Here is a 17,890-nt window from a genome sequence, read left to right on the forward strand (position 1 = left end):
ATATATATATATATATAGACAGACAGACAGAGAGAAAGAGAATAAATGAAAAAAAGTTATATTCCAAAATTCATGTTGTTGACCATCTTATAATTTATTCCTTTAATTCAGTTGACTTATACAATTCTTGACAGTATCTGTTTCGTAGCGCAAAATTAATCACTTAATTATTGTATCAATCAGTGAATTTTTTTAGCTTAGTTTAGTTTCGTATATATAAACATGTATAATTGTTTATAATTTGTTGATATCATTTTCATAGGTATGTATACACAACTTGGAATTAATAAACTTGTTAATTATTAAATAGAACATTTTGGTGGAAGATTCATAAATTAATTACAATTGTTAGTACGAATAGTTGGGTTTAATGACTTTGTTTGATAAAAATTTAATATGGCGTAATAAAAAAATATAAAGGTATCTGCAGCTTCTTTTCCAATTTTCGGATTCTTACCATGCCAAATCACACTTCAATTCTTTTTGACGGATTGATTGTTGCCATTTCTTCTGATGAGTTAAGGGCATAATAGATTCACTGATTGATATAATTATTAAGTGATTGATTTTGCGCTACGAAACAGATACTGTCAAGAATTGTATAAGTCAACTGAATTTTGGAATATAACTTTTTATCATTTATTCTCTATATTACTCTGTAATTACATTGAGCTTCTTAAATAAGGATTGATATATAATAAGACAATACATTTCTACAGAAATATATATATATATACTAGCATGGGTACCCAGCGTTGCCTGGGTTGCCATGAAGTTCTGTTTAAAACACACCTATATACTAATCATTTTCATCATAGGCAACGTGGATACCCCCACAACAAAAATAAAAGAACGGATGAAAACATGTAAATGTAATCACCCAAAAAAGAAGTGCGTGATACCCACTCCACTAGATATTTCAGCAGAAGGGCTACAAAGAGAAGAAACTATTCTCCGGATATGGAGCACTGGAAATACCCCCTCCACTGCAAAGAAAAAATAATTAAAAATAAATCATTACAACTTTTGCTTCAATAAAAATAGCAGCGAATGCCTGTGCGATCGCAAAAAAAAGAAAACAAAAAAAAGATCTACCAAAAATTAATTCCAAAAACAATTAAATGACATTTTTCGTCATTTTATATTTCTAATGTAATCATCCCCCCCTAAAACATTGAATTTGTCGTATTTTGGGGTTCGTTCTGTTTATAAAATTGTTAGGTGAAAGTACAGAATGGTTTCATAAAAATTAATTAAATTTATCGTTATTTTATGTTTCAAATGTAATTCCTGCCCCCCACCACCACAAAGGTTTTGTATTTGTCATGTTTTGTCCCACCCACCTCCTCGATCGCCAAACTTGAAAAAATGCTAGAGATGACATGTCTGGTTGAACGCTTTGTGGCCAAAAAATGGATGCTCATTTTACGTTAAATTTATATAGAAAAGTTATCCCTCACGCTAAAATGTTTTTTTTTTCAAAACTTCTTCTTTCATATTATTTATAAAGACTACTTAAACGTATTAGGCCACAAAAAAAACAGGTTTTAACTTTTTTGGTCAGTGTCAAGTTTCTTTCCAACTCACCCCAAAAACTTTAAAGTGATGACTTTTAATGGTTTTCCGTGGTGCTGAAAACGAATATTACGTTTAAATTTGGGGCAGATATGTAGTTTTCATAATATGAAGAAATTACTTTTCAAAAAGTGGGGGATAACTTTCCTATATAAATTTAACATAAAATTTCTGGTCACCTAGTAATTTCTTCATATCATAAAACAAATTGAACTGCGATATTTGTTTCAGCACTTCCGAAAATTAGCGCTGTTTCTTTTTTTACTAAGAGATGCGTTCATTTTTTCATCTCATAATTTAGGACGATAATTATGCTGTTAGTAAGTTTACAAAAGCATACTTTTGTTTTTCGTTCTTTTTTCATTATAGAACTTGTATAGTTGTTAACAGGTGCCTCTGTAATTTAACAGTTCACAAAAATTCTGTTTACATTAGGAGACGGTTCAGTAAAGTACAGGAGAACCTGGTAAAAACTATACAAATTCTATAATTGAATACCCACTTGAAAAAAATATATTTTTGTAAACCGCTCGTGTAAGCTTACTGACAGCATTATTTACGTCCTAAATTATGAAAACATAAACGAATCTCTTAGTAAAAAAACAACGCTTGTTTTCGGTGGTGCTGAAAACGAATATCACAGTTAAATTTGTTTCATGATATGAAGAAATTATTAGGTGGTTCGAGAATGGGTGCCCATTTTACGTTAAGTTTATATAGGAAAGTGATCCCCCACTTTGTGAAAAAGTAATTTTTCATATAATGAAAAGTACTTATCTGACCTAAATTTAAATGTTATATTCGTTTTTAGCACTATCGAAAACCATTAAAAATTGTCATTTTCAAGTTTTTTGAGGAGTTGCAAAGAAACTTGACATTGACCATTTTTTTCTACTGGGTCACGTTGTAAAAAATTAAGCATTTTTAATTTAAGATATTAAATAAATTATAAAGAAAATCTGTTTCGCAGGAAATTAAACACAATTGCTATAGTATAATTATTATAATAAATCCTGGGCAACACAGATTAAATTTTATAAACAAAAAGAGAAGAGGATGATGGATTTTGTTCACATGTGTCTCTGATTAACTCTGCCGTCGTGAGGATATAAGTAAATGAGGACATTAGTTTTAATTGTTTTTCTCTAACAAATAAAAAAGGTTACTTAAAACGTCAGAATATGCGAAATAAAATTTCCCCCAAAATAAAAATAATAATAATTCAGCTTAGAATAATATTTCGAAATGAAAACAAATATTTAATAACGTGCTCCGTTTCAATTAAACTATTAGTTATTTCCCGTTTTGGTTTTCTGGTTTTTAGTTTGAAAATTAAACGGTTTCAGATTTCAGATAAAATCAGTTAAATCAAATATAAATTGAAATTTAGATAAACTAAATAATAATTTTTTTTAATTAGTACAGTTGAAACCAAGCTATTATGTCGAATAAGTAATGTCATTGAGGTAATTATTTAAATAGATTTAATTTAATGTGATATGGTTATGACCGTAACTCAATAATGTAAATGTGGTTTGAAGAATGCTACATATTGAAAGTCCGTATACAATATAATGTTTCCTTTGACAGAAGTATCCTAATATGGGCATTAATATTTCTTGACCAGGAGAGGTGTACACACATTTGGCCTTTATATTTCTTTGGTCATTGGGAGACACACGAACGCTATATATATATATATATATATATATATATATATATAAAGTAGTGATTGATATTGATAAGCAATAAGATTTTACATCTAAAAACAAGAATAGGTTTAAAGACTCCGGAATTCAAAGTAGGATTGCCCACAATGGCTCATGATGTAACGGATAAAGTACTAGGTGAAATTTAATTTTAAGTTAAACTCTTCTGGAATCAAGCAGTGCTGACCCAGGAGAGATCTGTTGAGAAATTACGGAGTCCTTGCTTCGCAATTACATACACAACCACTGTCTCATGGGGTATCCATTCTCTCTCAAGAAAAATCTTTAATTATGATAGAGAACAGCCCTTATCATTATGACTTTTTTTTCATATCTTTACTCGTTGTTGTCCTCGTTATTTCCGGTTATTTTTTTTCCTAAAAAATCTCAATATTTACATTGGAAGAATATGTGGTTCTATTAATGTGCATAAAATAAGATTTGAAATCTAATTTCAAGGTTGTACCTTGCACGAGATGAAGAAAAGTTTGGCCAGTAATATGCAACAATTTTCATTGTTAGGCTTATTAAACAAGAATCAAGCTGTAGTATCTGTTCTGAGATTACAGTTCATCTTTTCTATATTCGATCAGTGTACAGGAAATTGTTCTAGACTCAAACAAGTGTTATCTCAATCAAAAGTGTCTGGATTTTTCATTTAAGAAAGAAAGAAGGCAAAGCCTGTGAAGGTGGATCTCCTAGAACTGCACATGATTAGAATAGTACTTTAGTAAACGAGAAATGAGCCATCTCAACAATGACCTATACCCTGTTGGCTTTGCTGCTGCTTGTGGAAAATGCACGCTCCCAGTTCCAGACCAATACCATGGCGGTAATCGAGGCGGAAGGTAGCTATATTGAATAGTTATCAGCTTTACTACAAAATCATGTTATCTGAATTAATTTTGTCGATAAAAGTTTTAAAATAAAACTGTAGTGTTGTTTTCTTTAGGGCGACAATTTTATCATTCCACCCTGTTTTAGATAAAAGGAACTTTGTCTGTGTGTCTATATGACTGTGAGTTCGTTCCCTATGGTGTTGAAAACGGCTGGGACGATTTTAATGAAATTTGACACGATAGTACGCTATGTATCTGACAGTGTTCTTAAATAGGTTTTGTATCAGAATGTCTTCTACGAGTATTGATAATTGAAATAATTTGATGAAAGAAGCAACAGGCGATTTTGACAAAAATCAACACCTTACACAACCTAACATCACAAGTGCATTTGGGAAGTTTTATTACCGTACAAGCCGAAAGGCACGACATATAAATCAACAGTAGGTTTTTTGATTTGACACGGGCGCGTTCGAAATGAATGTTTTTGCTACAAGCACAATTGAACCATGATAATTGACTTTTTCATTTTAAATTTAAATTCAAGCAATTATCACCGCATACCGAGTAATGACAGGCATATAAAATCAACAGCAGGTTCTTTGATATGACAAGGGGGTGTTCAAAATTAAACTTTCTGTTTAGAGCACATTTGAAGCATGATACTTGACTTTGGCATTTTAAACTTTAATGCAAGCCATCTTTATATAAAAAAGGCAAAAGTGGCGTGCACGTTTTTGTATGTTCGCGAAAGGTTTTTTTTCGGGGGGAGGGGCTTTCGACCACGTTACTATTTTTTACAACTTTTTATATACTCCCTAGATTATAATATATATGATTTGCGAACGGACGTCGTCTCTACATTTATTTTGATCGACTTTTATAAAATTCTTTCTATTCTGTCCTTTCGTGTGTTTGTTCATCCTTTTTCATATAAATAAAGCGAAACTAATGGAAGCGAAGTAGGCCGCCTGGCTTTGCTGCCAGGAACGTCTTGAAAGCAATTATCTTTGATCGATGTTGGAAAACCCTTCATATCAGACAATTGATATACATTTGAGAGTTTTGCGTTTTGCGGGGGAGCTTGGTTTCCCCAACATCGTAGATAAACAAATAAATGAAACAGCGGAAAGCTTAACTGACCTTCAGCCAATGTTCATTTCTGCGCCTGCGTGAACTCATTCACTTTTTGATGAACATCGATAAATTTGAACACTTTTCAATTCCTCTCCCGTCGTAGCGTAGCGGTAAGAAAAGATCTCACCTTTTCTTTTACTTTCTTTACCACTTTTGCATTACGGGTTCGAGCCTGCCTACTACCACTTTTTTTTTCCTTTACCCCTCCAAACACCAGGGCAACGCCGCTAGTTATATATAAAAATAATTTCATAAAATCAACAGTAGGTTCTCTACAGTAATATATTGTGAACTTAGTCACTGCAAGAGGCATGTTAAGTGTCCTCTTGGTACATCGCGGTGGGTCCCCAAGTAGAGCAGCAATCAATCGATTTGATTGAAAATGGGCTATTTCATCGATTTTGATAATAATAAAAATATAGGAGTGTGAAACATTTTTGGATCATCAGTCAATCCCGGACAACATCGAGTCACCTTGCTGGTATACTATAAGCAACAATACAAGTGATATCGATTGTATCATAAAGAGGGGATAAATAAAAAGTGGTTTATCAGGTAAGAAATATTTACAACATGAGAAATTGCAAGATCGAATAATAAAACTCTTATCACTGCAATCGGTTCATCTCTGCTATATTTTTTGGCTGCAGGCTTGTGAATAACATAAAATATTTATTTCTCCTTCAATTAATATGTATCAGATAAAAGTGCTCGGTGTAATGATGTAGTGTACGCTCGAATTCCGCCTCAACCATTCTGAAAATCTATATTATATTTCGCTGAGTGTCTGTCTGTCTATTTGTCTGTTCCACTTTTTCTCGGAAACTATTGGCTTGATCCGTCTGAAATTTTGCACATACCTTTGTTATGATAATGTGCAGCGAACTACATGTTACGGTACCTGTTTAATGCAGAGTTCGGAAATAATAGAGATTAATCACTCCAATACCACATTTACTCGAGAATCTTTATTGGAAACTGCTGCACCGATCTGGCTGAAAGTTTGTACATACATTTGTTATGATAAGGTGCAGCGAACTAAGGCTTATGGTATCTATTTGATGTACTGTTCGGAATTAATAGGGAATTATCACTACAATACCGCATTTACTTGAGAATCTTTCTCGAAAACTATTGAGCCGATCTGACTGAGATTTTGTACAGATCTTTGCTATGATACTGTGAAGCAAAAGAAGTGTTATCATATCTGTTTGAGGCACAGTTCAGAATTAAAAGCGATTAATCATTACAATACCACATTTACTTAAAGTTTCTCAGAAACTACTAAGCCGATCTAACTAAAATTTTGTATGGACCTTTGTTACACTAAAAGGCAGCAAACTAAATATAATGGACAGTTAAGGATTAATATAAATTTATAGGGATTGAGCACATGAGCACAAATTTAACCATATTCAACCATCAGTTTGGCATAAAGCAATAATTCTAAGTTAACAAACTATAACTTTTCCCGTTGGAAACTGCTGAGCCGATCTGGCTGAAAATTTGTACAAACCTTGGTTATGATAAGGTGCAGCAAACAAAGTGTTATGGTATCTATTCGATATACATTTCGGAATTAATAGGGAATTATCACTACAATACCGCATTTACTCGAGAATCTTTCTCGGGAACTATTGGGTGATCTGACTGAAGTTCTGTACTTCAACCATCAATTTGGCATAAAGCACTCATTCTAAGTTACCAAGCTATAACTTGTTACCGTTTAAAAAATTGGGGAAAAGGTACAGTTTATTAATATTTGATGCAAACGGAATATATATAAAGTATTTCATGTTTGTAAGTACGTTAACACCTTTTAACACAATTAAAACAATGACATTGCCTGATCAGTAGACTTTGACAACAGCATATTCTTTTCATTGTTTTGACTCTTGAGTATATATCCTATATTTACTTATATCTTTTTATATAGACGGATGTGGTTCTCTGTTGATTAAGCGTGTCTGTGTCGGATATAAACCCGAGAGTCAAAAGAATGAAAAGAATATTCTGTTGTCACAGCCATACTGATCAGTAAAGATGTTATCTGTGATTTAGGTAAAAAATTCAAATTTTGCTCATTTAAAAATGACTTATTCCAAAATTAAAGTCTACCATCTTGTCAACTAAAGGAATGCAATTTTGAATAAATACTTTTCGAAAAGTGGCATTCGTTTTACTGGCTTGAAGAATAATTAGCTGACAAATATTTTTACGGTAAAAAAGATCTCGTCTCGTGTGCTACGTCACCCACGTCTCTCTAGTTGACACATTCTTCTTTTTATTATGCTTTTTCTTCTACCTTGCCGTGACATCATTTCGCACCCGACTCTGTCATTTGCATACAAATGTCATACATGCGACTGCGCTCTATTACATATCAACAAGAAAGTAGACCACATACTAAAGTAGTGCTGGAGTTTCTTTATTCTTTGAATCTTTTACGGGCATTGAATAGTTTTATTGTTAGATTATATTTTTATTTATTTGTTGAATTTTAGTTGAAAAAAAAAACACACACACAAAAAAAAAAACACGGGGGCACGCACCTGGTTCATCTTAAAATTCTCCTTAAATGTAAAATGAAAGAATATATATATTGTAATGTGCATCCAGGAGACAAGCGCCCGCGTGTTTGTGTGTTGTGTGGGTGCGTAAGAGAGACGGACGAAAAGGAAAGACTTACCTCGGGGCCGGCTCGGCGTCGCCGACCGAAAATAGAGAAAGAAAGATCAAGATGGCGGCCGCCTTCTTTTGTAAAGGATGATATCTCGCAAAGTCACATGAATTCTCGCAATATGCAAATTTAGCCGGCCTGCAACGGCCATAAAAGCGGGTGATTGAAAGACGTTGGGAGAGCGATGATTGACTTGGTCGGGAATCGTGTTGCTGTTGCTTCTCGTGCCGTGTGGGTGTGAGCATATCTTATGGTTGTTGGGACCGTTCTGAGTAACCGTTCGCGTCCATCTAGGTACCTTGCTAGTTGAATTCCGTGCAGAACCGGTGTTTACTGGTTATTGAATTGCTTTACGTTGCTGCAACATTACACATCTACAGAGGGCGCAGTACTTTTAAAGGATTTTCCTTATACATCTACAGAGGGCGCAGTAATTTTAAAGGACTTTCCTTACATATTCTCTACGTATATTTCCATTATAATGCCTTTATTCGCTGGTTTGTACAAGCGTTAATTTTCATCAATAGAGAAGCGGTCCCTGCTGTTTAATGCCGACGATAGATGCTGCTGTAACAGCGCAACGAAGACTCGACGACCATACTGCCAGCCACATATAACCGAAGATGCTATATCGACCCCCCTTAATAAAAGAGATGTGCCTATCGTTTGATCGGGTCTAACAACCAGGGAGCTGGTTGCCGTGTCAAATCTACAAAAAAACGAACCCAGTTCATTAGCCATTTTTTGCTATTAAATTCATAAATAATTCTTACGCAGTAGTTATTACTTTTAACTGTTTGTTTTCAATTCATTTTCCAACCATGTAACAGAACGCGGAGACGAGTATGCAAGTGCTGAGTCGTGTGCAAATGACGTCAAGGTAAAGAAAAAGTAAAAGACTATAAAAAGGACGTGTGCACATACAGAAGAGCACATTCGAGAGCATGCTCGAAACGACATTCAAAACGACGTTTTAGAGGACAGAGGTCAGAGAGAAGGTGTACAATCGCGTTTTAATCAGGAAAGTACCGGAAGTAAATGTCCTTGTTACAAAATAATAAAAAAGTAGTCGAGTTATTATTTGTTTTATGTTCTTTGCGACGCACTCTCCTACACCGTATTGTAAACATGTTTAATGCTACAATCAGTCTGAATATATGTTTCACGAGAAATTCATAATTATCTCCTGCAACGCACTCGCCCTCTCCTTGTTTATAAATATCATTTGTTTTTAGTTTTATTTTTCATAACTGAACGCCTATTCGAGAAGTTTTTCCTTGATTCAATTATCGAACATATTTCAAGCGATTAGAATTGAATGGCTTATTTTCTTCATGGGGGAAACGTTACAACACGAGAAAAAGAGTCGAGTTGTTACTTGGCCAATGTTCCTTGCGACGTACTCTTCTACAACGTACTCTGCTACAGTGTTGGTCTACGTGTGTAAACTTGGTTAATGTTACAATCAGTTTGAATATCTGTTTTACGAGAAATTCATAATTATCTCGTGTAACGCACTCGCTTTCTCCCCGTTTATAAATATTATTTGTTTTTAGTTATATTTTCATAGCTGAACGCCTATTCGAGAAGTTTTTCCTTGATTCAATTACCGAACATATTTCCAGCGATTAAAATTGAATGGTTTATTTTCTTCATGGAGGAAAAAGCTTTCTTCCGTCGCATTTGAATTACTCAGCAATTCAAATTAATGGATGTTTTCTCATTTTTCAGAATTGCGAAATTCTATTTTTCTCGGAGGCTCTTAAAAAAGATCCTTTGATTGTTTTCGTTATTGTTGTTTGTGTTTGCATCTACTATTTTGTACATTTGCGTTAATTAATATCAAAATTGATCCATTAAGAGGAAACAAAGAATTATTCTTAGTGACTTCCGGAAATGATCGAATTAGCGTTTTATTTTCTACAAAATTGCAAATAGCTTACCAAAGGCATATAATCAGTGCCAGTTAGAATTAAAGATTAGTTTTTATCTGTCAACAGAATTACTACAAATATGTCTACGTAAAAAAAGACACACACTCACACACACACACACACACACACACACACTCACACACACACACACACACACACACACATATATATATATATATATATATATATATATATATATATATAAGAAAATTGAATTTAAACTCTGTAAAGTTTATTTTTTTTACAAAGAATACAAATCACTAATCAAAAGTATTTCAATATTCCCTGGAGTTTCAATGAATGGCTTATATCCTCAGAATTTCTTCTTTAATTGTATATACATACGTATGTATATAGTCATCCACAGAAAACTTTTTCGCTGTATCACAGCACTTCAGTGTGGCTAGATTAGCACACATCCTCAATAATCGAACCTAAATCTATTTAGTTGATCTATCTTCTTGCCCATACACACACACACACACACACACACACATATATATATATATATATATTGGAATAAAATTTTCTATTCGAAATAAATATTAACTTAAGCCGTAAAACTCTTAATATTTTACCTCTTTATTCTCCACTAGAAACAGCCACTCATTATGTTCGTCCAAAAAGGTTAATTTATTGACTACATAAGCACACTATTGTTTCGTTCTATATTTTGGTATATACGCTGTATGATTGTTTTTATTTTTGCTTCAATGTGTGGCATTATAAGTGGAAAAATAAACACATAATAAAGAAACAAATGAATGTCACTTCCACCTGGGCAAAGTGCTTTTGAAGGCAGTCCATACGTTTAGAAGATTGTTTTCCTTATATGGTTCATAGCAACATATCACACACAAACCACATATAAGTTAATTTGTTGATTTAATTTACATAGTAGTAGTAGTAGTAGTGTGGAAATGGTTCCTTTGTAAGTGGTAAGAGTTTCCTCCCTTGCACACAAATGTCTGTTACGTCGTCCCTATTTGGAGGACACGAAATTTTTATTGATATATATATATATATATATATATATATATATATATATATAATTTCCATATACATAAAACTTATACATGAACACGTGCTTCTGCTAACTAGCAGTTATCAGCATAATTCGACTTTCGCAGATATCTAAACCACAACTGCGGCCCTCCGTGGCCCGAGCGACAAAATAAAAGTGTAGTATCTTGTTCCGACAGATACTGCAAGCAAAGGACCATATGTGGGGGAAACCCCACATATAAGACCTTGGTCAATGTAGGGGCAACCCTTCATACCAATTGTCACTATCCAGCTCCCCTACTCCTCAGGGAGTTGGTCCCCATTTCCCCTTCACTCCTCACATTGGGGGAGCAAATAAATACCAACTCTTCATACCAATTGTCACTATCCAGCTCCCATTTCCCACCCATCGGGAGCTGGCCCCCTTTTTCCCTCCTCCTTCCCTCTCTCTCCACATTAAAAAACGGCCTTGTGCCTAATTTGCTCAGTGGGGAAGCAAATAAATACTAATACATTGCATGTTTTATGACGTTTTACCATTGGGCAATACACTTTTGCTTTCTATGGTTTTTATTGCTTTACATATTAAGTTAATTTGTAGTTTTTTTAGTAGAGATAGTGCATATATATATATATATATATATATATTTACAAGGTGGTCACCACTTATCAAGGCCCGGAAGCGACTCGGGGATAAGGGTTATTGTGTGTACCGTACGTTAGTGTTGAGATTTGAAAAAGTGTCTTATTTAAGGGGCGGTTAATCAGGAATTTGTTTATGTTGGACTTGAAGACATCCAGAATATAGTCAGGTGGGAAACAGGCAAAAGGAACAGAGTTCCACAGGCGTTCACTTCTAAGAAAAAAAGCTTTGTTCATGCAATCTACGTTTTGGTTTTGCCACAGATAAAGAGTGGGGAAAATTTTGGACAGTGGTTTCAGCTAGACGGGTGTTTTTCCTGAAAGATTGGCCAGGGGGGGATTGGAGCTCACACGAGCACTTGCCATTACTAGTGTTTCATACTTACGAATTAATCAGTACAGGAAGTGATAATTACTGCTGGTCAGGAGATTAGAACCCGATCACAAAGTCACACATAACTAAGCAAGCATTGTATCTTAAGCCCACCGGTAATGAGCACAAAAATTGAAGGAAATAAAATGCCTATAAATGCAAAGTCAACGGGTATGCAGAGAAAACAATAAGAAAGTATTCAACAATCAGATGTCGGGTTGTTGCATTTGTGCTCAAGTTTGCTGCTTTTTCTCACTTTCCTAAGAAGGGCTCAACTTTAATTTCTTAAAGGGTGCTTTTGTAAGATACCGTGTGCATTAAATGTATATGTCAAATCGATACATAGCATGAATAAGTGTGTATGCATATGGTGATGCAGTGTGCAGCATAGAGGCTGTATATATATATATATATATATATATATATATAGACATCCATATATATTGTGGCACAATGAGGAGGCTTCCTTTTTAGGGGAGTTAGGGACTTCTCGCAGAATGAACCTTGTGCCAGACTTGTGATATACTTATTTTTTTTTAATTTATTTTATTTTTTATGAATCGATCATTATGAATTTAGGAATATATATTCTCGGAAACCTGGTGACTAACTTTGAGGAAAAAAAAAAAACAGTTTGGATGTTAGGCTGGGGGACATTTTTCCTTGGCTCCAAAATCAACAGAGATTTGACCATTACTGTAATTCCGTGTTTCTTGTTGATTACGATATAATGCTGATTCCGTACAGTTCTAGGAGGTCCACTCCCCCAGGCTTTACTATCTTCCTTTGAGAAGGTTTTAGTTTATTGCTAATCGCCTGAAGCGCCTCTGCTGAGGAATGCCGACGGGGCTGCACAGGCATTTTGTCAGGCTCAGAATGCTCCTCCTCTGGGGTGCTGACTTTTCAATCCCACTTTCAGGCCACCATGTCACGTTTCTCATGGTGGAAGAGAAATAAATACCCTAATTGTATTTTAAAAGGTTTGTGACTAAACGGAAATATATTCAGCTAATATATATATATATATATATATGTTTTAAGAAAAATAGAAAAACCGAATGAAATTATTAAAAAATCAACGTTTCGTCCTTATTTCAGAGGACATCTTCAGGATAATTGAAATAAAAATGTAAGAAAAGAAAAAGTCCACTTTTCTTTTCTTACATTTTTATTTCAATTATCCTGAAGATGTCCTCTGAAATAAGGACGAAACGTTGATTTTTTAATAATTTCATTCGGTTTTTCTATTTTTCTTAAAACATAACGTCAACCACCGCTGGTATTTTTTCATTCCTTACACACACACACACACATATATATATATATATATAGATATATATATATATATATATATATATATATATATATATATATATATTAGTGATGGGACGATGTCAATATCTTTCCCGATTCAAATACAATTACAGATTCTCTTCTACTTTTCTGATTCTGATCCAATTACTGATTCCAATTCCCATTCTTTAAAACTCTGAACTCTATACTTATTTTCATTAGAGGCAGGGGGAGATTACCACAAAACCCTTGCAATGTGTGCATATATTAGATGAGTAGCACACCTTTCCCTAGTCGACGAGGAATGGGCAAAGAGACTGACGATCTTGATATAGTCTGAGTGCGTCCTCCAAGTTCCACTAAAGAATGCTGAGCGTTCTTTTTCACAACATGAGCATGGACAATCAAAATTCTGATGTTGAATCCAATTCAGCCGCTGACAGTTTCTTCCATTTATATCACAATGTGCGTTGTTAAGACTATTCTCATCTGCACAAAAACTGAAAGGTCCCATTTACAAAAGTATTTGCTCATAAACAACTGTAATTTAAACCTGCTCGACATGCATTCCTCTCCCCCACAAGTTCACGAGGAATTTCGGGTGAATGACGTGAAAAAGAATGCTGTTCACTCTACACTCTGAAACAATAGAGAAGAGGGTTGGTGATGAGAGGAGACATTTACATTAGCTATCCCCCCCCCACGGTGAGTTTTTTGCGGGCACAACAAAATAATCCTGTACAAAAGTCCTCTGAAGCTATATACACTGTGATGGAATCACTCGTCTTGGTTTTGCCGGGGCCGCAACCTACTCGCTGGTGCAGTCTCTGAAGCACCAGGAGCGTTGTGTGGCATCAATCGGCTCAAGGCCCTGGGAGCCTTCTTGGCAATTGTATGCATGTTCTTGGGGGTGGTGTCGTTTCCAGCTCCAGCGTTCTTGTGAGTGGCAGAATCTCTAGCTGGGTTAGAAGCATGAGGGGTAGTTGGAAGGATCTCAGAAGGGCTCAATGGCACGTCATAAAAATCTTTATTGCTGGACTTACGTATGGGACTATCTGTTGGATTACTAGCATGGACTCCTGGCAGGGTGGCAGGAGAGTCCTCTGACGCCCCTGGTATGGTGCTGACAGAGGCGTCTTCCGGCAGCCTGGTGACTGGTAGGAAGGACTCTATCACGTCTTCATTAGTTGTGGTTCTGAAAGGCTTGAATTTCCAAAGGTGTTGTTGGTTTCTGAGCGTAAGTCTCCCAGAGCCATTTATCTTGACCAGATATTGATGAAATTGTCTCACCTCCACAACGGGGCCTGTTCATTCCCAGCGTTTAGGGTGATTTCCAGTTAGGTTTTGAATATACACGTGATCCCCCATGCTTAGAGGAGGCAAAGATCTTGTATGCTTGCTCCACTTTTCTATGCTCAAGGGAATGACGTTTTGCTAGTGCCTTCTCCCTGTTTATAAGCATTTCAGACCATGTGGGGTGGGAGCAGTACCGACCCATTAGAATCGGGATGGGATCTCTAATGGCTTGTCCGAAAACTATAAGAGCAGGAGATGCCTTTGTCTCTGGGTCGATGGAGTTGCGGTATATAAGCATCGCCCGTTGAAACTTGTCCACATTGATGGACCCGCCTGCTGAGCTGTTATCCATCAGCATTCGTTTGACAGTTTTGACTGCAATTTCTGCTCTGCAGTTGGCGTGAGGGTTGGCAACAGAGGTAAGGCGATGGTAGACTCCCCATGATTGGAGAAAATCCTGAGTCTTCCCAGCAGTGAACTGGGGTCCCCCGTCAGATGTCAGCTCCCCAGGCACTCCGAAAGTCACAAAGACTTCCCTAAGGCGCTTGATGAGACCATCTGCGCCGTTCTCTGCTTGGAATACCATCAGCTAGTTGGAGTACCGGTCGATCACCACAACATAATCATGGTTGTTGTGTGTGAAGTAGTCGCTGGCGATCTTGTGAAACGGGTACTCCGGAGGTGCAGCGTTAAAAGGTGGCTGCATAGCATTAGACTTTACAATCCGATGGCAGTGGGTGCAATTGTCCCTGACACGTTGGATGTCGATGCTGATATTGGGCCAGTAAACCGAGTCAGCCGCGTGGGCACACATGAAGCTAATTCCCTGGTGGGCCACATGCAGGGCTTCTAATATCTCTTGGCATAATGTTGCCGGCACAATGATGCGGTTGCTCACGCCATCAACGGTGCAAAGGCTGCTGGAGATGCGGTGGTACGGCCGGAGTGCGGTCCTTAGCTGTCTGCAGTCCAAAGGAAATCCGTCATGAATCAGTCGGTGTAATTCCTGTAGGTCTGCGTCTGAAGATGTAGCTTCCCGCACCATGTCCCAGGAAACCACATTAGTGACTGCATAAAGAGTGTTAGACATGGATGCGTGTATCCCATCATCCTCTCCAATATCTGCAGTGTCATCTGTGCTAGAAGCATCATCTGCGTGGCCTGCGGCGGCAGGTGGGTACCATGAGGCAGCGTCAGGTCCCAGGTTCTTTTTTCCAGAGATGTGGATGACTTCAAAGTTGTAGGAGAGAGTCATTTCCTTTAGATTCAACAGACGGCGATTGTCTATCTCCGTCAAGGAGCGGTCATTGAGTATCCCAACCAGTGGCTTGTGGTCGGTAGCCACAGTCAAGTCACGGCATCCGAGGATGTAATACCGTGTTTGGTGCAAGGCATAGACAACAGTGATGGCTTCTCCTTCAATTATTGCATACCTGGATTCTGCTGCGTGGGTGAAGCGGCTACCCACCAGGCAGAGCTTCCAGCCCTCCTTGCAGCACACAGGCGTCCTGGTGGCGCAGTCACAGTACTTCTGCATCATGAAGTACCCGATGCCAGTGACCGACCAATCGGTTAACAGACAGGTTGAGCAGGATGGCTGGAACAACCTCACTCCTTCCTTTATTTCCTCTATGATCTTGAGCTTGGATTTAGTGAATATCTCATTCAATTACTCCGTCCACTTAAATTTGGTGGATAGTTTCAGGAGATGCCAGTAGGCTGCCTGCGCTTGCCCATGGAGAATGCATATACTCCTTGATTGACCAATCCAAACCAAGCTCGTGCGCCAGTGATGTCCTTCGGGGTAAGGAAATTCCGAATTGATTCCAAGAACTTGTCAGATGGGGTTACATTAGTGGGCGTGATCTGGAGGCCCGCAAAGACAACAGTCTCTTCGGTGAACTGGAACTTTTTGGGGTTGAGGGTAATCCCATTTCTGGCGCAGAGATCCAACCACTCGCACGCCTGAAAGAATGATGCCTCAACTGAGTCAGCCTACATGCACGTGTCATCCACGCACTTAACCTTGTTTTTGAAGTTGGCCATAATAGCATCAAATCGCTGGTTGTAGGCGTCGCCACTAGCGAGGAAGCCCTGTGGTGCTACCTTGTAACGATAGCGACCCCATGGGGTTATGAAGGTTGTAATGTGGCGATCTTCCTCTCGGATGGGAACAGAATGGTAACCATTCCAAGCGTCCATGACAGTCTTCCGCGTGTGCTGGTGGACACGATCTGCCAGATGGAATGGACTCTCCACATGGTGAGTCTGCCTCATGGACCATCGATTCTGTGGCTGCAGATCCACTGTTCTTCTAGGGGAGCCATCAGCTTTTACGGTCACCACCATGGGGGAACACCAGGTGATCGGCGTGTTGGGCTGACCTTCTCTAGGACGCCGATAGTGACGTTTCTCTCAAGGTCATTATAGACCTTATCCTGCCAGTGTAGGGGGACGAATGCAGGCTTATGAATGGCGACTGGCTTTGGGTTGGGGTCGATATGGAGCTCCAGCGGTTCACACTTCATCATGGGAAGTGGCTGGTGCTCGCATGTATTAAACGTTGTTGATGAATAGAAGTCAAGCAGCCATTTCTTCAGAATTGGCACATTTTCATCGGTGGGTGCAATACCTGTTGGAAGCTTTGTTGGTATAGGTGGTGGTAAATCTGTGCGTTTTGGGCACAAACACTGTTATATTCATCTTCCACTGTAGTCAGGGAGTCTTGAGGCCAACTTACCGGCACAGTTGGGAAACTGGCAAGTATGGCTCCTAATGCCACCAGTGCTTCACGACAAAGGAAAGTTTTGCCGATTTTCCTAGACACATATAACATCAGCTGTGGATACCTCCACCAAGATACCTCCTTCAACCCCTAGATCCTCCTCGATAGCTCCTCGCATGGACAATTTAACAGGGAATATGTCAGTCTTGGCGATGCCCATCGCAAGTGCTGATCTGATGGGTATGATGGAACTCTGACAACCAAAATCCGCCACCATAGGTATTTTGATTGATGTGGGGCTGGATGATTTTAGTGGGCAGCCAAGCTTCTTGAGGTCATCTGGTTACAGGGTGAGCTTGACCGTCATCATTGGGTGGGGCTTAGAAGGTCTAGCAACCCATTTGCCTTCGTATACATGATGTTCAATTGGCTTGCAGCTGCTAGTTAAAGGTTGATGAGTCTGGACGGTACAAAGCTTGTCAAATAGTGTGCCAGCTTCATCTTCCCCCATGTGCAAGGTGTCATTACTGTACTTGGGCTTAGTCTTACGGTGGGGGTTCTGAAGGCACCACCTGGAAGATCTGTCTCGGTGGCCCCATAACCCGCAGTTCGAGCACTTACTGCAGTTGGTCGCAAAATAGCCTTTTACAGAGAATTTGCTGCGTGTTATAGACCAAGCACT

At 37.8% G+C, this 17,890-nt stretch overlaps 1 protein-coding gene across 1 annotated transcript; it reads right to left on the bottom strand.

Moving 5' to 3' along the window:
- Nucleotides 1–14,508: 14,508 nt before the first annotated feature.
- Nucleotides 14,509–15,069, bottom strand: LOC145275022 (uncharacterized). Its single transcript, XM_080127555.1, has one exon. It carries the CDS (start codon nucleotides 15,067–15,069, stop codon nucleotides 14,509–14,511), a length of 561 nt encoding a protein of 186 aa, XP_079983681.1.
- Between the last annotated feature and the right edge of the window lie 2,821 nt (nucleotides 15,070–17,890).

This window comes from Euprymna scolopes, unplaced genomic scaffold, assembly GCF_053919585.1.
Source record: "Euprymna scolopes isolate OS-2025 unplaced genomic scaffold, ASM5391958v1 sca548, whole genome shotgun sequence".
Taxonomy (NCBI): domain Eukaryota; kingdom Metazoa; phylum Mollusca; class Cephalopoda; order Sepiida; family Sepiolidae; genus Euprymna; species Euprymna scolopes.

Bases quoted from the DNA above. Each gene is read 5' to 3' on its own strand.
- LOC145275022 (XM_080127555.1), bottom strand. From the start codon at position 15,069: ATGGTATTCCAAGCAGAGAACGGCGCAGATGGTCTCATCAAGCGCCTT.